Genomic DNA, 17,247 nt, shown 5'->3' with positions numbered 1-17,247 from the left:
TTTTCCCACTTCAAGTACTGCAGTGAGGTCTCACTGGGAGGCTCTGAGATTTCTCCAGGCTGAAGAACTCTCCCAGCCTGTCTTTGTAGGCGAGATTTTTATGGGAGGGGTGGCTGCAAAAGCAAACTCTGAAGTACAGAGAGAGGATTTTCACCTGGCAGGTTTGCCCTGCAGAAACCTGAGCTGCCTGGGAAGGGACACCCGAGCTGGTGGCAGCAGCCCAGGGCGATGTGGGCAAGCCTGGCTGGGATTCTGCAGCTCCTGGTGGCTGCTGCTCTCTGCTGACAGCTCTGGGAATGTTTGGGGGCTCCCCTTGGAGCTGGACCTTGGCTGCCCCAGGCCAGGGCTGCACCTAAACAAGCCTGGCTTTGACTGGGAGCTGTTTTTAGGGAGATAATGTGGCTCTGTGCTGCCTTTGTTGAGCAAACATAAAAATGAGCTTGTGTGGCTGGAGCCAGAGGAGTTCTGTGCTGAGAGACCAGGGCTGGGGGAAGGTTGGTGCTGACATTTGCAAGGGTTGTTCCACCCCAAAGCTCTGCTGGCCTGAGCTTGGGGAGGGATTAGAAAACAAATGTCACTTACAGCCACTCCAAGTGCTTGAGCAAGATTTATATTTATTTTTGTTATTTTATTATTGTATCTTGCTCATATAGTGCAATTAGGCCTTTGTCCTTAAATATTCCTCTTTGCAGTCCCTGAGTAAATGATGGGATGTGAGTGCTCATTGTGTCCTGATGGAACTGGTCCTGGTGGTAGGAAAACAGGGTGTTACAGTTCTAAACCTGAGAAGAAATTGGGGAAAAAAGTAATTTATTTTTCAAAAATAACTTTATTTTTGTATGATTCAGTGCAGAAAACCTGCCAGGTTTTCTTTCTCTAGTTGTCAATATATTTTTTTTCTGGTCTGGCTGTTGTTGTTTCATGGGTGTTTCAGGAGTAGCTACACTGTACTGCTTTTGTGGAACAGCAAAGTATTTGTCTTCACACCATTTTTATTTTAAACAAACCCTAATTCTGTGACCATCTGCTCCATTCAGCAGGGAGGAATTTCAAATAAAATCTGAGTCCTTCTCTCTGATAGCCACAGGGATACATTTTCTAGGGTTAAGGCTGTTTTTTTAATTGTTGGTAAAACTAACTAGAACATTTGTTATTAGAGAAACTCTGATTTTTAGACTAATAGGTGACTTTATGTAATGAGTAGAAGTGCAAGTAAAATGTATCTTACAGAATGTGTGGTCTAGTTCTCTGTGGTATGGTTTTGGGCACAGATAGATGTGGGATAATAACATTTTGGGTCCCTGATATCTCCAAACCTTTCTCCCAGCATCCTCACTGACACTGCTTTGTAAACTTCCCTTGTGCTACTGATCTCTCATTGCTTTTTTTTTGGTGTGTGTGTTTTCCTGACAGCTGGCACCAGAAAACACTCTGATGTCCTTCCAGAAGGCAGTGGAGCAGAAGGTGTATGGAGTCCAGGCTGATGTGGTGCTGAGGTAGGTCAGTGTGCTGGCTGCTCTGAGCTGCCTGTGGATGATCCAGCCAGGAATGGTCCAGCATGTCCAGTCTGGTCACTGCAGACTTTTCCCACTCACCCAGTCACTCCTGTCTGTCTCTGATGCTGCTGATGATTTCACAGAGGGGAAATAATCAGGTGGACTTGTCCAAATGAGAGAACCTGGATCTCTTTGTCATCTTCATTTGCAGGAAGGCTGCAGTTTATCCTAGAGCCTGTTTTATTCCAGTGAAACACAGCCTGGCCTTGGGAAGAGGCAGAGCTGCTTAAATGTCACTTCTGGCAGGTGCAGACAGAGCAGACATTCCAATTTGACTTTGTTGCACAGGAGAGTTTTCATCAGCCTTGAAAAACCATCCCAAGAGTACACCAGGAGTAAGCCCATCCTTCTCTTCTTCCTCTCCCTCACATGGCATTAATCTTTAGGGAAGGAGGAACCTGCTGACTGTCAGAAAGTGCTGGCAAATGTTGAGCTGAGTGGACAAAACCAATTAGAATTTAGGGAGGGTTATTTCCAGAGCCATGCTTTGTTCCAGGAGTTTAATAATTCCTTAATATTCCTTAGTATTCCTGGTCCCTACTTAGAAACAGAAAAAAGACTCAAAGCAGGTATTTTTTTTTTTTCCCTGACTGCTTTGGAGGTACATGTTGATGGACAGACATTTTTGCCTGGTGGAAAGAAGTTTTATTTTTAATTATTTTCCTTTTACTTTGCATGATTTTTTTTTGAGAGAAAATGTTTTAAAAACAGAAGGAATGATTTAACAATGGAAGGAATTTTTTCCCACCGGTGAGTGGAAGGTCACTGTGGAAGGATGGAGTATGAATGGGGATGTATGTCATACAATTCCTGTTTTTTCCAAAATGAGTTTATCAGCTGTTCTGAGGGGACAAGTACTTAAGTGTCCAGCTCCCAGAGGAGCACTTGGCTCATGTGGCTGAATCCATTAACACTGGCCAAGGAGAAGGATGGGCTTTGGGAGGAGGAGAGCTGGAAAAGCTCCAAGATCCTTCCCCACTGCCACTCATCAACCATCACAGAGGAGCACTCCAGGCTTGAACAATGCCCTTGATGGCTCAATTTCCTGAGCCTTCTCCAGGAGACCTGAGTGCCTTCAGAAAAAGAGGATTCCATTGACTTTCAGACTGAAAATCTGGTGCAGCTGGCAGCACAGCACCCTTATCCTTCAGCAGATGCTCTTTGTACCTGTGGCTGCATGGCTCCATCCCTCCTGGAATATTTCCATGTTCTTCTAGACATGTACCAGCATGGATGGTACATCTCATCGTGCTCCACAGCCATTCCACATCCCAAACCACTTGGAAAGCCAGCTTTGCTCCAAGCAGCAGGAGCCTAGAATTGCTGCCTGTTCCTCACTCTCTTCCACCCCCTCTCACATCTCTTCTTCTAAAGCTCTGATTCCTGTCTCTGAATCACTGCTTCAAACCTGGGCCTGCCAAGACACTGTGGTTAGCCCTGAGTGGTGCTGGGTGACTCCATGAGGGAAGGATTAGAAAGGAGGGAGCAAATGTCAAGTGCCCCGTAGGATTTCTGCACTGTGGTTAAGGCTTAGCAGTGCTCTGCTCTTTCATGAGATGTTAAACTCGAGCTCCTGGCTCTTTTAAACACTCCACACTCTTCATTCTGCAGTTGCCTAGCATTTTTTTTATTATTATTTTATTTTTAACTGTATTTATTAAACCCTTTCTGACTGCAGCTCTGTGGGATTGCCATGTCAGCAGGTTGCTTTGGGCTGGGGGAAGGAGTTGGCACAGCACAGGCCAGAAATAGCAAATAAAGATGCCAGTGACCTTTGTGAGAGGGACTTCTGAGGGCAGTGGTAAAGCTGAGGCAACATTAGCTCCATCATCTAAAATTTGGTTCCATTTTCCCTCTGGGAAACAGCTCTGGGTTGTCTCCTAATTCAAATGGGATTTGTCATTTCACCCCAGAAATGACAAATCTTATTTCAGACTTTTTCTCTTTCCAGACTTTTTCTGAGTCTCCTATTAGGAGCATGGGCTCCTTGCTTTGGAAAAATGTCATTGCCCCCAGGCTGGCTTCCCTGGGTTTGTCCTGATTTCTGGGTGCAGACAACTGTTCCCCTGTCTTTGATAAAAGCTGTCACTACCCTGTGTGGTTTTAGCACTGATCTGGTCACAGAAAATTGAGTGGAAGAAAGTTTAAAGAGTTTTTATGCTTTCAAGAACCATTATTCTCTAATATCCAGATGACTTAAAAACCCCAGGGCATGCATTTGGCTGCTTAGTTTCATCTGAGAGGTGTGGGGTTTTTTTCTTTTTTTTTAAGCATGAACTTAACTCCTGTGGGCATGAAACCAGTTTTCAATTGGAGAAGGCAATTTCAGAGCATTTTTGGTAGTCTGGAAGCCTTGCATCTTGCTGAAAGCCTGATGTTCACATGTAGTCTGAGAGGCTTTGAAAATGTCCCTCCTGATCAGCTGTGAGCAGTTTAGGGAGAGTTTGTGTGTGTCAGTGCATCCAGGGAAACCTCTGATGTTTTTGGGAGCTGCAGAAGCTGAGGAGAGAAGCTTTGATGAGCATTCAGGGTGTTCTTGTCAAAGACACCTGAGCTTGAAATTTTTGAGGGGATAATGGGGAGAAACAGATGAGGCATGGACTGCCAACATCCAGCAGGTATCTAAAAAGAGATTTTCCTCTTGGGGATTTTTTAGGCTGGTTGAGACCTTCACGAGGATTTTGGTGTGAGGGAGGCTGGAGTGGGAAGGGGGATTTCTCTGCTCCATCTGTAACAGGGGCTGTGTTTGCAGCTATGATGGGGTGCCCTTTCTGATGCATGACAAGACTCTCAGGAGAACAACAAACGTGGAGGAGGTGTTTCCAGAGCGGGCCTACGAGCTCTCCTCCATGTTCAACTGGACTGACCTGGAAAAGCTGAATGCTGGGGAGTGGTTCCTGCAGGTGGGTGCCATGGAGCTGTGATGCCACAGCTCCTCTTGCAGGGTGAAGGGTGTAGATCCATCTCCTTGGTGATGTGCTGCAGCTGGACCACGTTTAGTTCTGTCTCTGCTACACTTAGGCTTGGTTGTTCTGCTGTCTTCCTGTGCCTCTTCTGCAAAAAGGGGCCTCAAGCCTGGCTGACAGCACAAAGAACTTCAAGACCCCCAGGAGGGTGAATATGATTATAAAAGAAGTCAGAAAAAACAGCATACAGTTATACACTGTTCCTTTTTTTTTTTTTTTTTTTTTTTTTTTTTTTTTTTTTTTTTTTTTAATTTTGGGACAATCATCTCCACAAAGAATAAATAAGAAGGTCATTTTTTGCACTGGGGGAGTCTGGGCTTTGTGCAGTAATCCTGGGATGTGCTTTGCTTTCAGAATGACCCTTTCTGGACAGCAGGGGCTCTCTCAAGGGCTGACTACTTGGAGGCTGCCAACCAGTCAGTCTGCAAGCTGGAAGATATGCTGGAGGTGATCAAGGACAACACATCCCTCATCCTGAACTTCCAGGACCTGCCAGCAGCTCATCCCTACCACAGCACCTACATCAACATCACCCTGGAAACCATCCTGGCGTCGGGAATTCGGCAGCAGGCTGTGAGTTCTGTGGGGTGGGGAGATTCCCAAAATCCCTTATGGTTTCCATGAATCCTTGTGTGTCACCAGTGGGGCAGCACTGGAAGTTCTACCAGAGGTTGGAATGGAGCAGCTCAGGAGAGGTTGTCTCTGGGTATAAGGAAACTGGTTCTCCCTCTGGTTTTGTTTTTTTTTTTAAGCCCCCACTAAGGCCACAACAGAGATGGAGATGAAGAGCAAAAGAAAAAGAGCTAAAACATAGATGTGGGGATGTGAAGGGGGATTTCTCCCTCAGGGTTTTGGTTCCCTATTGAAAATGCACGTGGCTGCTTCTGTGCTGCTCTGATGAGTGTCACTGAGTTATTGAGGCCAGGCTGGCTGGGGCTTGGAGCAGCCTGGCCTAGAGAAAGGTGTTGGAATGGCAAGGGGTTGGAATAATATTGGGACCCTGAAGCTTTCTGTGCTTTCTGACACTGACCCCCAAAAGAGCACTGCTTTTGACTTGAAGCCTTGGAGAAGGCTTCCAAATTGGAATGATGGAGTTAAAGTGATGGATGTGTAGTTTGAATAGAAGTGTGAAATTTCACATGGAGAAGAGTTTTGAATTTGGGGGTTTAGAATATAATACTAGGTATGGGACAAGATGGATGTTCTGGAGCGTTGTCTCTTTCTTCCTTCTTGTTCCTTCTCCATCATTTCAGGTAGTTTTTGTTGGATACTTACTGCCACAGTGTGGGTCACAGGTGTTTGCTTTTTGGCTCAGAAGTGTAAACAATAGAGATGTTAGCTTTTAATTGGATAGTTAGGCTTTAGAAACCTTGTAACTAGCTAGATTCTCCTCCATTTTCTCACTTTTGGCTTGATAGCTGGAAGTGCTGAAGAGCTCTCTGTACTTTAGATAAGATTTAATAGACAACCAAGTCCAAACAAGAAATCCATTTCTCAAGCATTCAATCCTGACTCTGAGTGAAGGCAGAAGATAAAAGCTAACCACTTTCAGAATGACTTTAAAGGTCCCTTCTACCCAAACCATGTGATTCAATGACCCACTTTACCTCTTGCAGCTGAGCTGTTGATTTGACATTTGGAATCTTGGTGTGAGCTCAGGGGATTGCAGCCCTGGGCTGGACTTTCCCAGGTTTGGGAGCCACCTTGGCCATAAGCTGTGTCCTGTCCTGCTCCCCCCACAGGTGATGTGGCTGCCAGACACAGAGAGGCAGCTGGTCAGGCAGCTCGCTCCAGGTTTCCAGCAGACTTCTGGCCTCAAGCTGGAGGCAGAGCGCCTGAGGGAGAAGGGCATCGTGCAGCTCAACCTGCGCTACACCCAGGTCACCAGCGAGGATGTCAGGTACTGCCCTCTGCCACAGCCCCCAGCATCCTTCCCTGAGTCCCCCAGCCTGGCTGCCTGCACAGAGGCATCCTTCCAGATGGATTTGCCTGAGCCATGCAAGCTTTTCCCTACCCATCATCCAGAATCCAGGCTGCTTCTGGGAGCGCACAGCTGCCTCTGACATCTCTACATGCTGTCTCAGGATATGATGAGCCTCTTTGAAATATAAATGTGTGAATTGGCTGATTCTTAGTACACTCACAGCTCTGGGAAAAAGTGAAGGCCTTTCACACTGAGTCCCCTCTGAGAGCTGCTTCATCTTCATTAGCAGCTGCCCTTTGCTTCCGTTTGTCTGCTCTGCAGCTGCTGGCACGGAATTTTGATTAGCCCAAAGTCTGGAAATGCTTTCAGAAATTCCTCTTTGCAGAAAGAGAAACTCCTGTCCTGTTTCATCAGTTTAAACTGATTAGCTCTGTGTAATGATCTGGCACAGCAAGGGATCCTGCCTGAGCCTGGATGTGAACTGTGTGATGTTTCAGCTCCCAGCTTTGCCCCCTTTCTCAGGGCAGGCAGATTGTTTCTAGTAGGGCCTTTTCTGGTTTTTAAAATTTAAACAGGTTTGCAGAAGAGAAATATCTCCAAAGGAGCTGTCTGTCTGCATGTTGGAGCTGGAGTAGGGAAGAGCTAAGCCTGGAGCTGTTTGAGAGTGTGGCCCAGCTGTGTCTTCCCATGGCTACCAGAGTCAGTCCAGCTCCTCCCCCTTAAAACCAAGGCTGTGCTTTACCTGCAGGAGAATTCCTGCTTGTTTTTCTTCCTGTTTGCTCTGTCCCATGGAGAGGGCTCTGTGCCCACTCACTCATCTATCCCAGTTTATCAGCCCCAATCTCCCATCAAGCCCACCTGAGCTGTCCCCAAAATAAGAGCTGTCACCTGAATGTTTCTTGAACCCTGTGGTGCCCAGTCAAATGTTGCTGCAGCCCTGGTTTAACACAGTTCTCTCAATTCTCCCCAAATCCATCACCTGGATGCAACATTGCTGCAACCACCCCTGCCCATGAGAACCCTTTTGGAGCACCTTGTTCCTGTTGGGAGCTGGGACATGTCCATGTCTTGAACTGTGACCTTCCACCAAAGTGTTTTGCCAGTGTTAAATTGCAGGGATGATTCTGTGCTGCCCCTGTGAGGGAGATTGTTGATGCTTCTGCTTCACAGATAAGGAAATAGAGCAATTCATGTGAATTATCTGGGTACCAAGTAATTGTCATTGCTTGGTTTGCTGCTGGCAGCTCCTGAACCCCAGCTGGCAGTTCTAGCTGCTTGGAAAATGACCTCAGGAGACTGGGAGCTGTAACTCTGCAATTGTCCCCAAAACAAGGGCATGGAAGTTGTAGGAACTGATGTTGGAGACAGGTCTGTCAGTGTTTAATTAAGCAAATTGCCCCTGAAATATTACAGGCATCAGAGGCAGATGCTAATTTCGCATCAGCACGATGAGATGGTTGTTCCAGAAACACACCATGCCCCTCATTCCTGGGGAAGCATCTGAGATGGTCTGTGGCCTGTGCCAGGCAGCAGCCAAGAGGTGAGGAAAGCTGTCAGGATCAAGCCATTGGCTTGCAATGCCCTTGGGTTGCTCACAAAGTGCCCCACTGTTAAAAACTCTGATTCCACACATTCCGAACAAAATAAACCTGTCTGTGGTTGATGGCAAGGGCTCTCCTCCTGGAGGGGAGGTTTGGTGGGGTGCTGCACATCACCCTGTGTGTGCCTTGGCAGGGATTACAGCATGGCCAACCTGAGTGTGAACCTGTACACGGTGAACGAGCCCTGGCTCTTCTCCATCCTGTGGTGCGCCGGCGTCCCCTCGGTCACCTCCGACAGCTCCCACGTCCTCCAAAAGGTGCCTTTCCCCATCTGGCTCATGGTAAGCACCCCCTGCAGGGGCTGGCAGCCTCTGGGAGGAGGAAGGGCAGTGGGGTGGGTGTAGAGGTGAGAGGTTTTCCAGGGAGGTTTGGTTGGGGTTGAGGTTTTCCCCTCCGTACAGCTGAGCCCAAAGAGGGCAATGAATTGATGTTCCTCTTGCACAATCCCTTCAGTCTGGGGGGAATCCTTGAAGATTGCATTGCATCCCCTATTTAAACCACGTGATTTTTCCAGTTTTCCCCTTTGCAGACCTGCTGAGCAGCTGTTAAGAGTTGCAGGAGAAGCAGGCACACAGGTGAACCAGCAAACCAGGCCTCTGTGTCTTGGCCAAGTTGTAAAATTAGGATTTTGCCTGTTCTGAATCCCAAAGTGAGGACAGGTTTTACCTCTGGCTACCCCATTGCTGGACAAAAATAAGTGAAGAGACAGTGATGATGGTTCAGCTGGTGTGCTGACCACTTAGATTGGCGACTGTGAGCAGACCTAGCAGTGCCTGAAAGGACAGAAATCACACTTCCAGCATGAGGCTGTGCCTAAAAGGTCCCACCTCCACTTAAAATGGACCCTGCATGGATATATTTTCCTGTTTTCCCCCAGACTGGGATTGCCAAACAGCATCTTGCCCACACCTTGAGGTACAGCTGAGATAGGAAACTTTCAGCCCAGAGAGCTCTGAGACAGTGTCAGCACACAAAAGGAGGGAGAGTTTCAAATTGTTCCTGTTTGCAGTTTTCCCTGATAGTTTTGGATGACAGCCTGGCATTAGGAAGGTCATAAATGTTGTGATTTATACCTAACCCCTGCAGCTCTGTGCTTTTCTTGCTCCTTGGTGGTCTCCCTGTGATTGCACAAACCCAAATAAGGTTTAAGGTCTGCTTCTGTTTTCTGTCTTGCAGCCTCCAGACGAGTACCACCTAATCTGGATCACATCTGATCTCATTTCATTTCTCGTAATTGTAGGAGTTTTTATATTCCAGAAGTAAGTTTGTTACAGCTCTGCTCTTGTGTGTTTGTCACCTGTGTTTCTGTCCAGGTTGTGGGGTGGAGATGGGAGAGAGGACCCTGAACCTCAGTTCTTGGATTGCAATAGCAGGGGAAATATTTACTGAAAAATCCTTGCAAACAATAATTCCACTCCTAAGATGGGATGGAGAATTGGATGCACCTTTTAAGAATGAGAGATGACAAATGAGTAGTGTCAGATGCTTTGCTCCTGAAATATGTGGAAGAGAAACTGTAAATGCTTTAGGGAAATGGATGTTGAGAATCACATTACAGTGCTTTAAAGGAAGAAGAGGAGAGGGATTTTGAGATTCCACCATTACAGTGTTCAAAAAAAAAAAAAAAACGGTACAGTTTTCTTAAATCAGTTTGATCCTGTTTGGATGTAGAAATATTATGGAATCATGGAATGGTTTGGATTGGAAGAGACCTTAAAGATCATTTAGTTCCAACATTGCTGCCACAGGCAGGGAGTTACTGTGGGAAAGGTTATGATCCTGCAAATCAAATCAGTTGCTTAGTTAGAAAGAAGGAGGAGAAACTCTACTCCAGAAGTTGGACTTTCCTGCAGCAAAGGGCTTGCTCCTCCAAGAGCCTTGTGCAGGACAGACCCCTTTCCCTGATGTTCCAGTTTCTCCACCACATAAAAGAATTGCTACCAGGGTTGAGGATACATGAGAACTGAATCAGAGCAGAATTGCCCAACTACCACCTGCTGATGTGATTCAGCTCTGGGGAATGGGGCTTGGCATTTGGCCTTCAGTGTATGGTTGATTTTTTTGATGTGTTGTTGGTTGGTTGGTTTGGTTTGGTGGTTTTGTTTTTTCTTCCCCAAGTCCTTTTTGGGGCAAACCAGAGCTGCTTCCTTGATGCAGGGATGAGGGGTGGGTGGGAGCAGAGGCACTGCTTCGATGTGCTCGTCCCCTGTCCTGTGCATGGCTTCTCTCTCCTCCATAGCCATGGGAGGGACTGCTCCTGCTCTTCTGCTCCAGCCCCAGTGACAGGATCGTGGCAGCCTCTGCAGAGGGAAATACCAACTGTGATGACTTCTAACTAACCTTTTTTTGCCTCTTTGCTGTGTTTATTTTCTTACTGCTCTGACTGTTGTGCATGTTCCTCCTCTTTCTCTCTCTGCTGCATTCTGGCATCTCACAGCTATCACATGATCAGGTAATTCTGGTGCTTTCCTCCTCTTTCTCTTTTTCATTCAGCCTTCCTTTCTCTCTTTCTTTCTCCCTCTCTGCTATGGCTTCACTGCAGATGGACAGGGTAGGATGCAGCTCTTCTGGTGCTTCCCAACATCTGGCTTCAGGGGGGAACTGTGAGGGTTTGAACATTGCATAGTCTGTAGCCATGAGCACCATGGAAGTATGATGCTGAAGCCAGTGGATGTTTTAAAGGCAATCTGACCTTCTGTTACAGTGATCTAGGTCACTGCCTTTTAAAACAGCCCAGTTCTGAGGTCCCAGGGCATACTGTAATTGGGAGATCCCCAGAGGATGTAATGCTTTCTCTGTGGAAATAATCCCATGCAAAATATCCCCTTCCTTCCTGTATTTACCAGAGATGTTTGAGACCAGCCTCTATCCTAAAGGAAATCATGGAGTCTCCTCAATTATAGATAGTAGCACTTCTGTAATTAGTTCTCTGAAGTAATGGGGCTGATATCTGGGAAGTTTTGGTTCATCAATTGCTGCCCTCAGCGCTTGGGATCTTCCCGAGTTGCACCACTGTGAAACTGGGAACAGAATGTGGAAATGCAGAGCACTGCAGCAGGGCAGGGAATTGCTAGATTTGAAAGTCAGAATCCCAGGTTCCTCCTGGTTTTGGCCCTTCCCTCAGCAGCCATTCCCATCCCTCTGGAGGGAAGTGCCTTCACTTGCCTGCACTAAAGCCTTCACCACTTCCCTGCTCAGACCAAACTGCTCCCTTCTCCATTGCTCCTGCTCTGGGCCATGGGCTTGTATTCCTGAGGATTTGGCTGCCCTCCCACTGCCTGCAGGTGTCCCTGAGGTGCCCTGGTGTTACAACATCTGCCAAGACAGGGCTGAGCCCTCCTGTGGGTGCAGGGGTGGGGTGGGCTCCCCTTCTTGCCTCCCCCTGGCTCGAGGATGAGGAGAAGGCAGCGTGGAGGAGCTGAAGGCTTGAGGCAGGGCAGGCACGGCAGGGGGGACTCTGCAGCTTGGCTCTGTGCTTGCTCCATCTTACCACCCCAGTGCCCATCAGCCCCATTTGTCCCTGGACCTGCCCTGTGCCACCCCCTTGCCATGGCATTGAGCATCTCCCCCCCCAGGCTCTGGCCCTGGCCCTAACCCGGTGTGTGCTGTCTCTGTGTTGTTGTCCCAGTATTTTTTAGTCTGTTCCCACCCGTGTCCATCTGGTCTGCTCTGACTCCAGCCTCCCAGAACAGGACCTTCCTGCTGTCTCTGGCCTTTTTGCACGCTGCTGTCCCAAACCTGGTCCATCACAACAGAGTCCAAGGGGGTAGGAGAGGTGCTGTTTTCTATTCCACCAGCTTGTTGGAGACCCTGAGGCTTCTGAGCACAGCACAGAGTGTTTCACCTGGTGTTGGTTGGAGTTAAATGTACTGCTGGCTCTTCTGAGAGGGTGTTGCAGAGCACCCCTGAAAGATGGGGTGACCCTCTCCTGGCTCAGTGAGAGGAGCCATCCTCTCCTGGTGCATGTTTAACCACCCTGGGCCTGCCCACAGCCACCACAGGGATGGAGAGCACAGGGCAGTGCTTGTTCCTCTTGGCAGGAGGAGGAAAGCCCTTGGCCCCTGCACATGCCTGAGGCTGGGCTCTCTGTGCCTCAGAGTGACCATGGGATAGCTGGGGTCTGTGGGGAAGAGGTCACTTTTGGCCACAGAGTGACTTGATGCTGAAAATCCTGGTGTGGTGGGCAAAGAAAAGACTTGTACTCGTGGTTTTGGTCCTGGTTTAGAGTTTAAGGAGGGTCTTATCCTGTGAGATCTTGCAATCACATTGGCCTTAGTGGGATCTGCCTGCAGGGGACACTAAGGCAAAAAATATGTTCTTCCAGGTCAGAGTGGCTCAGTTTAGATGATGATGATGATGATAGAAGAAATATTTTGGTTTGGTTTGTTTTTTGGTTTTTCTTTATTTTATTTTATTTTATTTGTTTTATACTTTAATGTCTTTGCCTCCTTGTGCTTCCTCTGCATTGCTTCTGTGAGTTGTGTCACGTTGCCATTCCACCCCTTCTTTTCTGTATGGCCTTCATCTGTACCCTGGTCAAAGCCTGACTCAGGTCACCCTGAAGTGTCAAGCACTGGGATTTGGGAAGGGGGTGGAAACCCTACAAGACTGACACCAGCAGCTACATTTACCTGGGGAAAATATTGCAGAACCTCTTTTGTGCATGTTGATTTATCAGGCTGATGCCATAGACCCAGGCTGGAGATTTGTGGGATCTTCAAATCTTCTGCTCCTGGGGCTGGGTAGGGGGTTAGAAATTGCAAAGATGATTGTTTTGATCACCTTCTCTTGTGTGGGTGAGCCACTAGATGGTGCCAGCTGATCAGAAACCTCATAAGCCACCCTAAATCCCTGCTGTTTCTTTGTCAAATAGTTTTAGGGCATCCCTGGCTCTGGCAGGGACAGTGGGATTTACTGATGGGTCAGTGGGGTGGGGGCTGTGAAAGCCTGGCCTAAGCATCATCGCCTTGTGGTGGGATCTTGGGAACAGCTGCCTTGGCTGAGCCCACCAGGCCATGTTTTCCCCTCTTCCACCTTCCCCTCCTCATGAGGATCTGCCACAGTGCTGCTGTCAGTGCCCCCAGATGCCACATCCCCATGGCTGTGAAATCCCTCCAAAGATGGGCACTCCATCAGTGCCCTGGGCAGCTGTGCCAGGGATGGAGAGCCCTTTTGGGGAAGGAATATTTCCTCTACCAAATCTAAACCTCCCATGACACAATCTGAGGCCGTTTCCTTGCTTTTGAAACTTTGAATTGTCTCTGAGCTCTCTTCTCCCACAAGCCTGCCCATGGCACTCAGTGAGGGAAAAATTTGTGGTTTCTTTACTTGGCCAGTGCTCTTACTCTGTTCCCTCTAGAAGTTTAAACACCTCTGTCTCCTTTGTACAGCTGGAGAGGGCTGTGGGACAGCTGCAGTCCTTGGGGAAATTAGTCCATGGATTTGTGAATCCGTGGGTCTGATTCCTGGGTGGAATTAAGGTGCTCAAGGTGGTTAAAGATGTCTGAGGTAACACACTCACCTGTGAGCACCCTCCTACCAGTGGGGTGGTTCAAGGGAGCAAAGGGGCTCTGTGGGCTGTGCCCTGAGGGTGCTCAGTGGCTGGAGAGACCATCCCTGAGTGCTGCTGTCCTTGCAGGTGGCGCCTGGGCAGCATCAGGACCTACAACCCCGAGCAGATCATGCTCAGCGCCGCCGTGCGCCGCTCCAGCCAGGACGTCAAGATCATGAAGGAGAAGCTGATCTTCTCAGGTAGGGATGGGGCTGCTGCCTCCCTGCCCCAGGGAGGAGCTGCTCTTCATTCAGGGCTCTTTTCCTGCTGTGGCTCAGGGGACTGCACTGACCTTGCTGCACTGCACTCGTGGGATATGGCTCATGGGGGCTGGAATGGGAGGATCCTTAAGGTCCTTTCCAGCCCAGACTGTTCTGTGCTTCTGTGGCCCATCCCAAACTGGTTCAGGTCCGAGCACTGATGTGCTCAGAAATCCTGCATTCAGCTTCCTGGGTTATCCTATCTTACACTGTCCCACATCTTCTCCACTCACCACTGTCAAAAGCCATAAAACCCACTAATAACAGTATATGTGACCACAAATGGGGTGATGAGTTTGGGGTAGACCTGGAATTCAGTGGCATTAGAGATTGTGGCATTCCTGATACCCTTGTGCTCTGTTTTTCTGTTGGAACACATTGGTAATGTATCCATCACACCTCTAAGAAAGATAGCAAAACTATGAGCAAAGGTGGAAATGTTTCACTTTAAAAGGTTAAATGTGGTGCATGAAGCTGGAAAACTCACCTTTGAAGGAATATGAATATAATCCCCCCACCCCCTGAGCTTTATTATGGGTTTTCTTTTTTTGTATTTAGGGTCTGGAGATGCCCAGCAGGCATCAGGGTTTAGTGCACTGGGCACAGACAGAGCAAAAAGGCAACTTTGCTTATTGTGTGAAATGCCAGCCAGAGGTGGTGGAAATCAGGTATAAATCCAGGGAACCCAGACAAGGAAAGCAGCATGGCACAGCAGAATTAAACTTCCTTAGCATAAGGAAGTCCTAGACATAAAATCCCTTAGAGGTAAGAGGTGCAGATTGAAGTTTTGTGCCTCTGAAACAACTGTTCCTGCCTAGGGTGGGTGTTTTACCATTAAAACATTGCTGGGTACAGGTTTTTCCCAGTGAAACCAGTGACTAGAGGAGTCAGTCCTTTTCCAGGATGGCCATTTGGGTAGGGATTAGCTTCAGGTGCTTTGTACCACCTCCCACAAGTGACTTGCTCAGCCTGTGACAATGACATCAGGTGTAGGAGGGCATCCAGCTCTGCCTCTGGTGGTGGTTGGATTTTGAAGGGCTGGAAGAAAACAACCCTGGAGGCAGATCGTGTTCAGAACCGGTTTCCAACGAGTGCAGTGCTCCTAATTCCCTGTAGGATCAGAAGGATGCCGTGTGCTGGGATCACATCACTCAGCTCCTCAGGTCCCCGTCCAGAGGGGCAGCTCCTGTGATGACATCCCTGCTCTCTGTGCCCTTCCCAGAGATCAACAACGGCGTGGAGGCCACGGACGAGCTGTCCTTCTGCTCGGAGAACGGCTTTGCCAACGAGATGGTGACGCCCACGGACGGCCGGGACACGAAGCTGCGGCTGGGCTGAGGCTGAGCCGCGCTCTGCCTCCGGGATGGACCCTCTGAGGAACTGCTGCCCGGGCAGGAACCCGCTCCACTCCCACCACTGGCTGCTCCACCTCCCTGCTTGTCAGGCTGGGGGGCTGATTTTTGTAAATATGTAGAAAATCTCGATTTTTTTTTTTGTCTTTTGTCTTTTTTTTTTTTTTTTTTTTTTGAGTGTAATTTTTCCAGGGCATGAGTGGGAATACCGTGTTCATTAAATCCTCAACCTTATGGCTGAAGTTCTTTGAATCTTGATGTGAGAGCCTGAGTCCCCTTGGGGGGTTTTGGGAGCAGCACGTTGGACGTGTGTCCCTTCCTCCCCCTCTCCCCACTCCAGCCCTTCCCCTGGTGCAGCGACTGTGTAGCTGAATGTTGTGACGTTCTTGTGACGTGTTGATTTTGTTATGGTTTCTTTTCTTTTGTTTCTCCCTCGTTCCCCTTTTCCTGGGCAATGAAGCTGTAGCTCTGATGCAGCAGGAGGCTGTTGGGAGAAGCTTGCCTAGGAGAGGAATTCACGCTGCTCTTCCCTGCTGAGGTTCAGAGCCAGGGAAGGGCTTGCACTGGCACCTGCTCCTTGTCCCATCCTCCTTCCCCAAAGCCTGGATGCTCCATGGGGAGCAGCCTTCTTGGAATGTCCTGTCAGAGTTTTGAAGGCAAATCCTGAGCATTGGCCATAGATTGGGCTCTGCTGGCAGCAGTTTACGATTTTTATTTTTTCCCTTTTTTTCTCTCTTCTCCCCAAGCTGGGCTCTGCTGGGAGCCAAAATGTCGTGGGCACCATCACTGCTGGGATCTGGCTGAAGTGCCTGCCACTCCAAGTGGCATTTGCAGTCACTCCTTGCTTCCCTGCTGGAAGAGGAGGTGATGGTGCAGTGGGAGCTTCCCCCTCTCTGGGCTGAGGGTGAAGAAGTTGTAAATAGTCTGGAAGGCAAAGCAGCCCCAGGATATAATTTATTCCTGCAAGGAGACCTCTGCTCCTTGCTGTAAAAGCAGGATCTTTGAAGCTGCACATTGGTGTCCTCCAAAGGAGGGATGGTCTTGCAGCAGATGCTGACAGGCTCTGAAGGCAGAGACTCACATCAGCAAGTGCCCAATGCAAAAGGCTTTAACCCAAAAAGTTTAAAAAGAAGTGAAAACTAAAAGTACAGAGGAGAAGGCAGTCTTGGGGATGCTGATATACATCACATTCCGCACCCAAAGCCACGAGAGAAACAGCCCTGAGCAGCTTGTTCTTGTTCTGGAGCTGCTCTGTCCTTTTGAGGTGAAAGCATTTTGAAACCCTGAAGTTCAGGCTTAGTGTGTGAGAGATGGGGGCAAAAGTGGGTGACTTAACTATGTGAAAAAAACCACATGGATAATGACAGTGTGAATTTTGATGCTCTAAAAAGCACCACCTAAAATCAAGACTTTATTTCTTCACATCTCCCCTGGGTTTTTGTGGATGTAAGTGGAATAAGCCTCTGGTCCTTCTTACCTTCCCCAAATACTGTCCTTCTCCATGGAACTCTCAATGCAGTGAAATGCAGTGTGTCTTGTTCTGCAGAACTGCAAGGTTTTTGGTGGATTTGAAGGTATTTTGAGAATTAGGTTGCTTCTCCCTTTGATGTGGTGCTGTATTGAAACATTCCTGGTGGATTGTCATTGCCAAGTGAGAGATGTTGTTAAACCTCAGCATCTGTTGGTGATCACCTGCATGTTCTGTTTCAGTCCTTGGAGATGACTTTATTGAAAGGTTAAGTGCTTAAAAGCTTGGAAGTGGTAAAAGCAAACCAACAAAGAGTTGTTTTTGCAATTAACCTTTTTTTTCCCCTTTTTTTTGTTTTGGTTTTTTTTTTTTTTTTTTTTTTTTTTTTTTTACAAGACCCAAATTTCATGCATAATGCACTGACTTTTGTTGTCCAGAATATTTGCTACCTTTTTTTTTTTTTTTTTGGAAAAAAGAAGAGGATGATACTTTTTTGATGAGACTAGAGCTAGACCAAAATAAACTCTGCAATGCTCTGTGAAATAAACTGTCAGTATTCCCCTGCCAGT

At 48.0% G+C, this 17,247-nt stretch overlaps 1 protein-coding gene across 4 annotated transcripts in view; it reads left to right on the top strand.

Annotated features, from left to right (window-relative positions):
- Positions 1 to 17,247, top strand: part of GDPD5 (glycerophosphodiester phosphodiesterase domain containing 5) — a 98,769-nt gene extending 81,522 nt beyond the window's left edge. For 3 of the 4 annotated variants that reach the window (XM_056497770.1, XM_056497779.1, XM_056497785.1), the window contains exons 9-16: positions 1,414 to 1,496; positions 4,309 to 4,459; positions 4,877 to 5,095; positions 6,265 to 6,422; positions 8,181 to 8,328; positions 9,224 to 9,306; positions 13,686 to 13,798; positions 15,081 to 17,246. In XM_056497770.1, coding sequence (XP_056353745.1) covers positions 1,414 to 1,496; positions 4,309 to 4,459; positions 4,877 to 5,095; positions 6,265 to 6,422; positions 8,181 to 8,328; positions 9,224 to 9,306; positions 13,686 to 13,798; positions 15,081 to 15,196 — 1,071 coding nt within the window. In that variant the 3' untranslated portion in view covers positions 15,197 to 17,246. Of the gene's footprint in view, positions 1 to 1,413; positions 1,497 to 4,308; positions 4,460 to 4,876; positions 5,096 to 6,264; positions 6,423 to 8,180; positions 8,329 to 9,223; positions 9,307 to 13,685; positions 13,799 to 15,080 lie in introns of all 4 variants that reach the window. The other variant, XM_056497792.1, reaches the window with a different exon arrangement.

The sequence above is a fragment of the Oenanthe melanoleuca genome, chromosome 1 (assembly GCF_029582105.1).
Source record: "Oenanthe melanoleuca isolate GR-GAL-2019-014 chromosome 1, OMel1.0, whole genome shotgun sequence".
Lineage (NCBI taxonomy): Eukaryota > Metazoa > Chordata > Aves > Passeriformes > Muscicapidae > Oenanthe > Oenanthe melanoleuca.
The sequence above is the reverse complement of the archived record's forward strand: the minus strand, read 5'-3'. Positions and strand labels throughout refer to the sequence as shown.